The 13,425-nt window shown below is 49.2% G+C and overlaps 1 protein-coding gene across 1 annotated transcript in view; it reads right to left on the bottom strand.

The window, feature by feature from the left end:
• The window catches only part of ADAMTS13 (ADAM metallopeptidase with thrombospondin type 1 motif 13), a 28,095-nt gene extending 15,521 nt beyond the window's left edge, over window positions 1-12,574 (bottom strand). Inside the window, exons 1-12 of the mRNA XM_084649951.1 lie at window positions 10,345-12,574; window positions 9,990-10,056; window positions 8,795-9,078; window positions 7,286-7,427; window positions 6,570-6,709; window positions 5,574-5,657; window positions 5,311-5,435; window positions 4,267-4,413; window positions 2,404-2,538; window positions 1,965-2,115; window positions 929-1,033; window positions 144-295 (exon numbers count right to left, since the gene is read on the bottom strand). Of these exons, the coding sequence (XP_084506077.1) occupies window positions 144-295; window positions 929-1,033; window positions 1,965-2,115; window positions 2,404-2,538; window positions 4,267-4,413; window positions 5,311-5,435; window positions 5,574-5,657; window positions 6,570-6,709; window positions 7,286-7,427; window positions 8,795-9,078; window positions 9,990-10,056; window positions 10,345-10,419 (1,607 nt within the window). The 5' untranslated portion in view covers window positions 10,420-12,574. The remainder of the gene's footprint in view (window positions 1-143; window positions 296-928; window positions 1,034-1,964; window positions 2,116-2,403; window positions 2,539-4,266; window positions 4,414-5,310; window positions 5,436-5,573; window positions 5,658-6,569; window positions 6,710-7,285; window positions 7,428-8,794; window positions 9,079-9,989; window positions 10,057-10,344) is intronic.
• Window positions 12,575-13,425: the final 851 nt, after the last annotated feature.

Genomic DNA, 13,425 nt, shown 5'->3' with positions numbered 1-13,425 from the left:
GCCCATGTTTAAATGAACTCGAACATCAACAAGCTTTCGTCCATGGTAAACGAGTGGAAGCACGGATCCTTTGGGCCTGCAAACAGCCAGAGGGCCCCACGAGCACGTCCAATGGCGCTGCCGGGAAAGAAGAAGGTCTTTACCTGGGGTTGTTACAGAGTCGTCTTCTCGTTATAACTCCTCCTCCGCAGCTGCGGGAGCAAGCAGCGAGGGGGCTCCAGCTGGACCACTGCCCATGCACCGCTGCCCCGGGGTTCAGCTCTTCCAGAGAGCTACAGTGTCCCTTGGAGCACCACTGGAACCCAGAACACCAGAGATCAGCAACAGCCATGCTGCAACTAAGACTGCAGGGAGGTGGGGGGAGGCGCGCTGCCCCTTCAGCTGGGAGAAATGCAACTGGAAGGGGACAGTATCTTGTGCCTCAGTCACTCCCCTGCCTGGGAGGGGAGGTGAAGGAAATTGGACCCCAAATCGCGAGGGGAGGAGCTGAGCGAGGCATCTTCTCCTCCAACTCTACCTCCCATGGGGGACAAACAGTGAAAATACCCTGTGCCAACAGCATATTTGATAACGGGCTCTTCAGTCCAGCAGACAAAGGGATAACCCAGTCCAATGGCTGGAAGAGGACACCAGACAAATTCAGACAGGAAATAAGGTGCTCATTTTTACCAGTGAGGTTAATTAACCCTTGGAGCAATTTACCAAGAGTGGTGGTGGATTCTCCATCACTCTTCCAACTTAGCTCTCTACATGGGAAAGCTCATTCGTCCCACTGTACCAGCCATCCGCTATGCCCTGTAGCCAGCCACTCCGCCATCCAACCATCCAATGCGCTCTACAATCACTCACTGCACCGCCCTGCCACCCCATGTGTCTGGTAGCCACCCACTCCCCACTCCAATCTTCACCGCGCCCGGAGACTCTTTACCTTGTTGATCCCACACTTGGTCCCATCCAGAAGGGGAACAAGAAGGCGAGTACAGCTGGTCTGGTCGGCCTGATGGGTGTGGCAAGAAAGAACTCTGCACATGTCCTGGGAGGGCAGGGAAGCCAGGCTGTTCAGTGCGTGCCCGAGGCTGCTGTGCCAGTTACTCAGCCTGAGCTCCCACCCCTGTCCCACCAACATAGGAACCCCACGCCTCCCAGCCAGAACACTGCAGACCACGGCTAGATGGCTTCCCTAGGCCGTGCCATGGCTCTGTGTGTGCTCTGCACTCACCAGATACCGGGGAACAGCAGGAAGACAAGCATGCCTTACCCATACCCACCCACCTGCTTCCTGCTAGCAGGAAGCCAGCACCTGCTCTCTCCCTCCAAATCCCAAGGGCTTAGGCAATTTCCTGAGCGTCTCCATTTTGAGTGGAATGAGGTGAGGCCCATGCTGCAGGTGGCAGGCATTATAGGCGCTTCCAGTGACTGGCACTGCCAATCGTTATGGCTCAGGATGAGGGTCGGTGACAGCAGCTGAGGTTTGCAGCCGGATTAGTGTTTTCTTGTTAATGAGATGCATTAACAATACTGTCCGTGTGTTAGAGCCACGCAGTCTTGTACAAGGGAGAGGACAAAGGGGATCTGGAGAGCAAAGAGATGGAGTAGAACAAGAGAGGGACAATGGAGAACTCCTCACCACATGGAGTCTCTCTCCCTTTGTGTTTGTACGGTACCTAGCGCAGCATGGCCCTGACCAGGCCAGGATCCGTGGACACTATTGCAATGCAAATGTTAAATAATAATGAAGAGGAGACTTGAGTGGAGGAGAGAGAGGAGGAGCTGAAAAAGGGGCAAGTGATCCAAATTCTTTATAAGCCTGCTCTCTGCCAAGAGCCCCCCAGCAGATGAATACTGTCCCCCGCTCCATGCCAGCCCACCGCCCTGCTGCGCCACCATGCCCGTCCCAGCTGCAGTACTTCAGGGGTGGCTGTTACCAGCCAGAAGCACAAGCGGGTAGAAAGTGTTCTACCTACAATGTCATTCCTGGCAAAGGTGCACGCCGTGGCTGCGCTCCCAAAGGCTATTTTACACTGCTCGTCTGCGCCGTAATACAAGCCAGGCTTCCACCCGGGGATGCTGCCCTCCAGGTCCGGCAGGTCGTTCAAGCAGCTTGCTTGGCCTGTCCTGGGAAAGCCACAAGAGACATCGCTTTCCAGCACACAGCCAGCAAGGACACGCACACATGCTAACACAGGCCTTGGGAGTTCATTATTGGTGTCCCAGGAAACGTGAGCATTGTCCTAGGCTCAGAGAAGTCTGCTCTCTTCACCACTTGTTCATTCCTAAAATCAACAAACCCCCGAGGAGTAACAGCACCTCGCTCTCCAAGAGTCCCCCACCTTGTTCCTTGCCTTTCTCCTCTCCCCAACGCAGACGTGCAGATGAGCATGGAGAGCAGCTGGTTCCTCCTACCTGAGAAAGGCAAGGAACTGCTCTCTGCTGCACTCCGACCAGACCAGGTCCACGCTGTTGTGGCTGCCCTCGGAACCCATGATGTTGCCACTCCCACTGCACCGGTTTCCTTCACCGTCGTGATGGATTCCAAAACTGCCGCAAGAGATAAAAGGGGGTGGGGGCGTTACCGATATTATCCAGCTGATCTCCTGGTGTTAAATTGCAGGAGCAGAACACAGTTCCAACCCCGGGCTGGAAGTCACCACTCCTGCATTCTATTCCGGGAGTGTATGAGTGATCTTGGCTAAGTCACTTCCCTGCTCTGTGCCTTAGTTTCTCCATTAGTAAAAGGGGGTCAATAGTATTTCCCTGCTATGTGGCAGTGTTGTGAGGCATAATTCATTGTTTATAAAGTGCTCTCAGACCCTCAGACCAATGTGGAGAGATGCAATGGGAGGGAAGTGCAAAGTGTTAATTAATATTGAAGTTTCCACTGCATTTTGTTCTAATTCCATCTCCCTCGGCCCTCCCTTTTCCCACAGCACAGCGTGCTTTCTCCTGACGCGCACTAGTGCTTACTGGGTCTTATTGACATTACGTTAGTGCCTCAAGGCCCCAGTCAGGATCAGGACCCCCTTGCACTTGGCACTGTCCACACATCTAGGAAAAGACAGTCTCTGGGCTGCAGAGTTTACACAGGTTAAGAAGGTCAGAGGGACAAAGGATTGGGGAAAGGGGGATGAAGCGGCTCCATTATACCTGAGGCTGATGGAAACCTTTGGGTGTGAATGACACGGCTCAAGAAAAACAACAGGCCAAATTCTAAACGAGCGCAGCCCCACTGATGTCACCAGAGCTGCACAAATTTACAGCAGCCGAGAATTTGGACCAGGGATTATAAATCTCGGCCTCTGTTTTGTTGTGGTTTTCTACGTCGCCAGTCTTCCCTTTGTTATTCCCCCCCCTGCCCATAGGTAACTCACTGCACACTGTTCTCGTCACCCGCCCTGCCATGCTACCGGGAGTCACCACCATTCTCTGGGCCAAGACGCCGCCACACCGATTACAAGAGTGACCTGAGCCCTCTGAGGGGCTGGAATCCAGCTGGTGGCACACTGAGCCGTGCCCGGAGGACGTCCGTGCAGAAGAGGGTCGGCTCTGTGCAGAGTACCTCCTGAGATGAGGAGTGCCCGCAGCTCCCACTGAAGATGATGGGAGTTAAGGGAGCGCAGAACCTTGCAGGATTGGGCCCCTCGTTCCCATTCCGTCTCTCCGGAGTTGCGTTTCAAGCAACCTGAACAGGGCTGACCATAGGCATACGCAGCATATGCGGCTGTGTGGGGCACCTGAAAATTTGGGGCACCACCAGGACAGCAGGTAAGAGCGGGTCGGCTCCCGCACACCCAGCGTGCACTGCAGTCTCCTTAGGCAGGGGCCGTATTCACAGAGCCGAATTTGCCAGTGCGGCGCATTCTGCGTGAGGGAGACGGTACGGGGGTCTCTGTGGGGAACTGGGACTCTCTGCCGCTGTGAGGCGGGCCGGGCGGCTCAGTATCCTTGGCTGCCTCGATGCCTCACAGCCCGGGCTGCCGCAGCGTCTGCTGTGTACGAAGCTCGGTGTGTGTCAGCAATGGGGGGTGTGTGTCTTCTGGGGGTTCACAGGTGGGGGTGGTGGCTGTGCCCCGAGTGGGGCATAGGGGCACCAGTTTAATAATACTGCGTAGGGCCCCATAAATCCTAAGGATGGTCCTGAACCTAAGGGAATCCCAGCACCGCCCGAGGTGACTCGCTCACTCCCTGAACTCAGCTTGCAAACAATGGCCAATTTTCTCTGAGTGAATGGGCTGACACTTGGCAACTCTTTGGGTCTTGCCCTCTGACCTGTGCCCGATCTCGTGGGCTATGGTGACTCCCAAGTCGAAGCCAGTGTCCTCGGTGATAACGCAGCTCCAGGAGGAGGAGCAGGCTCCCCCCAGCTGGGTGACTCCGCGCAGTTGCTTGTTTCCATCGGGTAACTCCAGGTCAAACCTAGGGAAGGGTGAGACAGGCGGGGAGAAAACATGAGAGCAGATCCATTAGGATTAAAAACCCTAGCAGTGAACATTGTCAACTGAAAACGTCTTTAGCCTCTCCCAGCTCAACCTGACCAGGTATTTACCACCCCCTTTCACTTTGATTCATGAATCTCCCCAGGGATGAGATGCTCAATGAAGGTTTACACTGAGTACCTAGAACCACCCTACCCAGCACATGTTGATCAGATATAACCCTGTCTGCAGGAGAGGGAGATACCAGAATCCCCTCTGTGCAGAGATGAGCAACTAAACAAGGCCATTACATTCAACGGGAGCTTGGCGGGTGTCATTAGTTACAGTCAGTTGAGAATAATGTGAGCCTGGGAGTCAAGCGGCCTGTAGGAATGCATGAGTCAGAGGAAATCTCGGAAGCTGGGGAATTTCTCTATAACAACCACTGGGTTTCTGCCTCTTCCAGACTTTTCTGCCCTCACATGAGCCTCCCGTGATCATGCAAACATTGCTTGGGGACGCAGGCCGCCGCTGGAATTGTGCCGAGTTCGCCACAGCCAGGCTGGCCACTTCCCGAGGGATATTCCAGTTAACACTGAAGCTGAGGAAGTGGAATTGTTGAGCGCTCAGCCCAGTCTGTGCTCTGGGAGCTGGTGTGTGCAGACATGCAGAATACCTCCCCGCTCCAGACCAGGGGAGCAAAGTGGCATGAGGGCTTCCTACACCACAGCAAGCCACTCACGGAAGAATTGTAAGGCCCCTCTCCAAAGGGTGCACATTTTACTACTACCCCATCTGAGCGCGTCCAGCAGGTGCTGCAGTTTGCCTGACCCTGCCGGCCTGACCTGACGTCTCTAATCTCCCCTCAGTCTAATCCCCCTCAGGGGCGTTCTGTTACCTGGTCACATACAGGACAAGGTCGGCATGCTGGGGATCTGAATCATTCTGGGGATTGACCTTCTTGCTCCACTCACAGACACTGACCAGCGAGGAGCTGATGTTCGTGGTGATGTTCATACCCACCTAAAGAGAAGGCACATCTTCATATGCTTCCCCTTTAGTGGCCCTGTCACAGGCTGGCTAGCCCTCTGAGGGGAGCTGGGCTCAGCCTCACCTGTGACGGACCCTTCCAAGGATTGTGAACAAATCTCCATTTTCTACCTCTGGTTCTGTCAGGACCATCATTCTCATCAGGTGAACCCTGAGCTGAGCTCCCAGTGAGGCATCTCTCAGCAGCTCTGCACCCTGTAAAAGGAAAAACAGGATCCAGATGGAGTTTCATAATGAAGATGCCGGTGTGACTCCTGTCTGTGCCCTGCATTGACACTAAGGCTTCCCTACACATAAGATCTTCCACCAAACCAGCCAGATGTACTTCCAAGGTGACACATCGGGTAATTATAATGGACAATTATAAAATCTGCAAGTCACCAGGGAAAGAAACAGGCAGTTGCATGAAATTTGCCCATTACAAACAGAACCAGGATTCATCTGAGAACTAAACTCAGTGTAAGCCACAAGTCTGTCCACCAGTGTGCACTAGATTTAACTAATAGGATTAAAAACCTCCAGCAGAGCGAGAACAAGGGATTTCACAGAGTGTGAAAATTAATGTCAAGACCCTTCAAAGTGCCCCAGCCCCTGCTATCCACATGAAAACACAGTGATACATTCCTGACTGGAGCAAGGTGGGTAGCGCTGAGGAAATTAATAATAGAATGTTAAAACCCACACAGTGAAATGATAGATCAACTCAAATACGGCCGCGGAAATCAATGGGCACTGAAGGATAAACTCCTAATGCTGGAGCCAGCACCCAACCAGTTACTAAGGAAATTAAGGGACACATTTTCCAAATGGGGCTTTAAAGCTGCACTCCCAGCGTTCGTGAATGCCCTCCCTTATGCCTGCAGCTTCCTGGATGAGGGTACAATGGCCCATGCAAAGGAGGTGGCTGCACACTGAAGTGTGCTTTGCACCCCAGTCCAGTATTCTGTACATACCCGAGGGAGGGGTGCTCCCACTCACTTCTGTGGAGGCATTTCCAGAACATTTGGCTATGGGCTTAGCCAGACGCCCCCACCAGAGGTCCCTTCCAACACAAGCCACCATAGGCTCAGTAAACGTGGCACTGAAATCAAACAGAAAGCCACTCACGATGTTCAGGTTGGTAAGGATGTACCTCTCGGTGTCCTCTGTGTGGAACTGATAAACATCAGGGCCCACTACCACCAGCAGCTCCAGGTGCATGATGCTCCCCTCTGCCCTTTTCCAGAGACGAGGAGGAGACTTTCGTTCTACAACACCACGAGGGAATACAAGGGAGGTTAGGATGGAAGGAGGCCTGGAAGCCCTGTGGGTCCACCCCGGCCTTTTGAACACTTATGAGCAATACATCGCAAGATTGCTTCCTCCCGACACTGAGCTAATTCCCGTCTGCACTGATTTCTATTAGCTGCTGCTGCCGCCCTTGGTAATTTATCATGGACAAAATATCCCACCTACATACCCTGAGTCCTGACCCATCCTCAGCTGAAGTTCATATCTTTTTGCTCTTGTGTTTGGCAGTAACTGGTGAGTGACAAGGCCATGCCTATCCGCCCAAGATAAATCCTGAGTCCCTACTGAGGCTATATGTTGTTTTAGCAAGGGTGAAAGCAGACAGGAGAGTGATAGGATGCAGCTCGGCCTCTTCTCCAAGCCACAGACAGTGCTTCTGGACTACATAGGCCCCAATGAGAGCCTCATTTACACATTGTAACGGCAACAAGTCCTGCCCTCACTGTCACTCATGCAGCCCCACTGACTGCAGGTAAAAAGAGGGGGCAGAATTGGGCCAGTAGTTCCTCTCTAGGCCCCGAGACATCCAATACCTCCTTTCGTCCTTGTCCCTCTCCCTGCAGCTCTGAAGATGATGTGGGGTGTGGGGAGGCTGGGGTCTTCCAGCACATTCAGGTGTTTGCTTCTCACAGGTCTGATGTGAATCTTTTCTTTGTTCACGATGACGGCCCCTTGCTAAAGAAAGCAAAATCCCACCCCTACGTTATTCCAGAGGCATTCACCACCAAGAGAAAGTCACAGACCACCTCTCCTGCCAAGATTTACCGCCAAGATTTCCCAAATGGGTGCTGCACCCAGGCAAGACTGAATATGTTTGGGGCATGAGGATGCAAAACCAAAGGCTTCCTGTTCATTTGTGATCTGTAGGATACTACTAGGATCTAGGAGGGAGTGTAGTCTAGTGGTTAGAATGAGGGACTAGGTGTTAGGCTCCTTATATTCTGTTCCTGACTTCACCACCAACTTGCTGTGTAATACTGGGTGAATCGTTATCCTGTCAGCTTTCTCGTCTATAAAATGGGGTTACTATTACCTGCCTCAGGGCAGTGCTTCATTAATGTTATAAAGCACTTTCAGATCCTCATAGGAAAGGATACTAAATCAATGCTAATTATTATCATTGCCATGGAGTACCTCACACATCATCAGGATCTCCTGTTATCAGAAGGATTTGGATGAACACCAAACTGCCAGGTTACCAAAAGCTCTGAAAAATAAAGCTACTGGAGGCTCAGTGAGGCAGCATTGGGGTGACCAAAATTGAGTGTTTCGAGACCTTCCTCCCTTTGAGTGGGGGAGAGGGGGGAGCGGCTTATTTATTTCTTTGCCTGTTTCCACATTTTCTCATGGCAGAATTGTGACCCCCCATATACTGTACTGAACTGCAGACTCTTCAGAGCAATGACTCTGACTTTTATGGACTCTCTGAAATGCCTTCACAGTGCTGTCTAGATAGGAGAGATGGTCCCAAGCCACAGCATTGGATCAGAAACCGTTCAGACTCTGGGGGAAATTTGGATTTGAACTTCTCAGCTCAACCTCACTTCTTCGAAACTGATCTGAACCTGAACATCAGATCTGAATCCCCTTAGACCTTGAAGGAAGTTTGGACACAAACTTTTGGGCTTTGGACCCAGCACCATCAATTAGTCATCAATAAATAAAAAGTAAATCCCCTTATGTTTTCGACAGGGCAGGAATTTTTCTTCCATTCCAAGCTCAGGGTGAAATTCATCCCTAGGCAGAGGGGCCAGCACCAGGCCAATGCGCCGCATAAATGCCACTTCCACCCCACGCATTCTTCACACCGCTTTCTGGGTCAAAGTTGAACTTTTATGTAGTGCATAGTCCTCGCACTGGTCCTCTGCACAGGAATGAATTTCGCTCTAACCCCTTATTTCTGATCTGACACTTTGCTTTCTAGGCACCTGGGTCTTCACTCTGAGACACCTGGCCAAGTGCATATGGCAAAACATCGTTGGTCATTAGTGGTTGTAAATGCAGCCAATGTTTTGATTTCAAAGTCTATGCTGCATACTCACCAGCTGCCCTTCGCAGTAAGTGACTCTACATTCAGCCCCTGGAGGGTGCAGTAGTTGTCCACTGGCAAAGCAGGTGCCTGGGAATTGCTTTAGTAAACTAACGGAGGAGTTCAGCTTTCGATCGCTCACGAAGGAAGAGGAAAGAAAGATGTGTTCCTCCAGGAATTCAAAGGTGTAAAGTTCTCCCCAGGCCCTAAGGGAGCAGCGTTGACCTTTACAAGATTTTGGTTCAACTTGGTCCTCTTCACAGGGACAAGCTGGCTGAGCAATAACAAATTCCGGTACTGGAAGAAATACCACAAATTACTAGGATTATACACATAATTAACTGTAATAATAATGATGCGTGGGAAAATAAATATAACTATCTGCTTGCATGAAAAACAATACTCTCCAAAGAGCCTTTTCCCTTTAATTATGTCAATAACTCTGGTCCACTGTGTTTTTATCAATCCCGAAACTGAGGATAGCCTTGCAGCTAAAGCACAGAACCGGTGATCAGGAGATCCAGGTTCTCCTATTAGCACTGAAACTGACTTGCTGTGTGAACTTGGTCAAGATTTGTAACCTCTCTGTGCCCCCATTTCCCCACTTGTATATGAGGATAACAATTTACCTGACAAAAAGGTAAGGTATTTTGAGTTCATCAGATGTAAAGCATTATAGAAGTGAAAATTATTATTGCTAGGCACTATACAAACATGTAAGTACAGCGTCCCTGCCCTGAGAATCTTGCCTAAATCTAAACAGTATCTTAATCCTGAATTATCAATCTAAAAGTATTATTATATTTTCTTGAAATGTTTTTAAAAAAACACTTACATAAAATCATCATTATAATCTATAGTCTTATACCCAGCTGATCTGGATCTGTTCCAGGGTTATTTAGAACCTTTCATTCTATGAATTGTGCACTAAAACAATAGCAATATGCAGAAGGAGAAGTGAAACAGAAAAGTGCTAAAAGAATTACTGCATCTGATTTCCAAATCACATACCCAATTCTGCAAACACTTACACACTTGAACCAAACTACTTGTTTGAGTAAAGTCACTCACAAGCATAAGTGTTTGCAGGTCAGATCAGGGCTAATGTCAGTAATAGTGCGTGCTTACTGATATCAAATATACTGTATCAGAAACAAATTTACAAACATGACACATTACAAAATTCAGAAGGAAGAAGGCTTACATACCATCAAGGACTGCATTGGTGCCAAAATAAGAAAAAACGTCTTCTGGATCCAATGCCTCAAGAAATTTCTGCAAAAAGTAAAATAGCAGTTTTACATTTTCAAAGCAAAAACAAATGGAAATAAAACTTTATTCAGCACCACCTATCCTGCGCAGAACTTCATTTATTCATTTTAATGTTGATGTCTTTCTTTTGCATTAAATGTATGGTACAGAATGATCACCCAGAGGAGATGACTGTACTTTCTTGATTAGCGGGGCTTAATCCATTTTGATTTGAATGCACATTGTCCTATTTCCACAGAGAGGGGGGGGAAAGCATTCTTGCAATCTGTTCTCTCTGGAGGTCAGACTTACCTCTTGGAAAGCTGCTGGCCCGCAGAATGCCAGAGGGATCATCACAAAAGCTAGGAAAATTGAATTGACGGTCATGTTGAACGAACTGCAATTGACACTCAACAGCAAAGGCTGGCCCGGGGTGATTAAAATGTTTAGCCCAAGGCATCACATGGAGCGGAAGTGAAGAATACATAGTTTAAACAAATAGAAGAGTTGATCCACTGCAGAGAGGGGCAGCTGAGGGGGAAATCAGTTGCTGCAGGAGTTTTTACAAGAACAGCACTAGAGAGAAAGCTTTTGCGCAACATTTGCAATTTTGTTACAGCCAAAGAGCACTGCAAGAATAGAAACTTTGGGCCAGTTTTAACAGCCAAGTAAACAATAAGTAAAGAAGCTATTTGGGGGAGGAGAAACGGGTCTAAAGTATCAAAGCTAAGAAACAAGATGATTTCCCAGCTCCTGAGGGACCAATCTGGCAGTGCCTATCCAGGCAAAACTCCCACTCGCTCCAGTTCTAGGGGGAGAATGAGACGTTAACTCCACTGAGACACAAGAGTGAGCTGTATTAAATCTCAGAGGACAGGTTCAAGCCACGTCTACACAAGTTACATTGGCATACAGCCACCATAATTTGTGTGTAGCTCGGGCACGTGCATACTTGGCTGCTTGCATCGATGCAAAGCGTGGTGCACCGCAGGTAGGTATCCCAAGGTGCCATGCATCACCAACCAATGAAATGACTTTTGCGACATTTTTGCAATGTTTTGTGATATAGGAATGACTTGCCCAAGGCTCTTTGAGCACTATGGGGTCCAGTTCCCAGCATGCAACTTTTTCCATCCAATAATACCATCCATATCCCATAATTTTTCATGCTGTTTTTTAAAAACCCCACAAACCCATGTGGTGCTTTGCAGTCTCTTCCATCTCTGACAGAAGCATAGAGCCTGCAAAGCTCTGCACTATTGTCACGAATGTTGTAAATACAGGACCTATGGTTCACCTGTATTTGCAGACCCACCGTAACTACTGTAACTGAGGATATGAGGATATCTTCAAGGACAGTTTGCTGATGGACATAGTGAAAAACAATTTAAGGGTTGCTGGTGCAACCAAGCAGCCGCAGAGAGACAACAAGCAGTGGCTGCAGAACTTTCACATGCAAAAGGCCACCCACATTCCTGCACATGTGTGCACAGCTCTCCCCAGCCCTCCAGTACAGGGACACCAGAAGGAGAGCTGCATTGACGGTGGAGAAGGGAGCAGCATTCACTGGAAGCTTGCAATGCTGAACTGCAACCAGTGGGAAATCACTTTGGAAGTGGAAAATCCACAGTGGGGGATTGTCAGGCAAGTATGCAGGGCCATTAATTGTACCTACTATGCAGCACTAGGACTCCCAGCAATGCGCAGGACATAGTGGATGTATTGAAGCAATGGGGTTCCCAAACTGCGGTGGGGCAATAGACAGCATGCATATCCTTATTTTGGCACCAGCTCACCTTGCCATGGAATACATCAACAGAAACGACTACTTTTCTATGGTTATGCAAGTGTTGGTGGATCACTGGGGATGCGTTACCATCATCAGTGTGGGCTGGTCAGGGAAGGTGCACGACACTCGCATCTTTAAAAACACCGGACTTTTAAAAAAGCTGCAACCAGGGATGTTCTTTCCTGATGGGCAGATTACCATTGGCAACATTGAAATGCTAATAGGGATCCAGCCCACACCCTTGCTCGTGAAGCCATACACCTCCCCCTCAACAGCACCAAGGAAAGATTCAGCTACCAGCTGCAGGTGCAGAAGGACTATTGAATGTGCTTTTGGTAAACTGAAGGAACGCTTGCGGTGTTTACCCACTAGAACGGATCTCAGTGAGAAAAATACCCCAACAGCCTGTTGTGTTCTGCATGGTATCTGTGAGGCAAAGGGGGGAAAGCTGCCGCCAAGGTGGAGAGCGGAGGTAGAGCAGCTCTCCACTGACTTTGAACAGACAGCCATCAGGGCTATTCCAAGAGCCCAGCACAGCGCTATGTGGTGGGAGGGGCTTTGAAAGAGCACTTTAAGGCAGTTACAGTAGTGTTCTAGGCTGCTTTTAGGGACTTGAATCTGTCTTGTGTCATCTACATTACGCATTGGTGGGTCTTTGCCGACTGGTATCTATTCTGTTGAGCCCGGAGCTTTGGGTGCTGCTAAGAACTGTGTACGCTTGCTGCCCATTTATAAATATGGCTGCGTGTTTTCCTGAAGCTATGAATTCAGTGGTGCTTGGTGTACATTTACAAGTACTATGTGCTTTAAGTACTGTTATGCATTCTGCAGTATTTGCTGTGAACTAATAAAGATCATTTGATTCTCCAAAACTAGCACTTTGAGTGAAACAAAAGTCCAGAAAAACTATGTATAAAAAACAAAAAAACCTTGTACAATACTGTACAAAATGTTAACAAAACTTAATGGGGTGAAAATTAAAATTAAAAAGGAGGTAAAAATGTATATCCATTTCAGTAAACAAATGTAGTCCGTTGCGATTACACGTACACCAGTCGTGGTTCTCACAGGTCAGTATAGGTGAAGCTGTGGTTTTCCTTGCTGTCCCCCAGCGTGGTGGGCTAGGGGGTCCGACTGCATCCCATGATGCCACATGGAATATTGGGGGTGTAAGAAGCAGTGACCATGGAGCTCTCCAAGGACTGCAAATAGTGGGAAATCCAGGATTTTTGGACCTGTCGGTCAACCAGGATCTGCAGCATTTGGGTTTGGTGCCTAAAAAGACCCATTATGTCCGGTGCATTTCCTGCTCCTTGACCCACTGGGACTCCAGGGCCTTTTTCCTGTCCTCGCTGTCTTTCTCCAGGCTGTCGGTCACACTGACTCTCCAAGCCCTTTGTTCATGATCCGATGCAGCACTGGCTTGCAGGATTTCGCAAAAACATGTCCTTCTCAGTCCTCCTCCTCATCAGTGCCAGGCATTCTGTGGGTGTGGAGGGGGCATCCTTCAAGGCTACACTGCCAGAAGCTGCTGATAAAAATAGACATATGCACCACTGGATCACAATGGAAAAGGAAAGAAATATGTCAAAACTCCCTTCCCA

This window comes from Lepidochelys olivacea (assembly GCF_965140295.1).
Source record: "Lepidochelys olivacea isolate rLepOli2 genome assembly, chromosome: 16".
Taxonomy (NCBI): Eukaryota; Metazoa; Chordata; order Testudines; family Cheloniidae; genus Lepidochelys; species Lepidochelys olivacea.
Note: the sequence above shows the minus strand (reverse complement) of the source record. Positions and strands in the feature narration are given on the sequence as shown.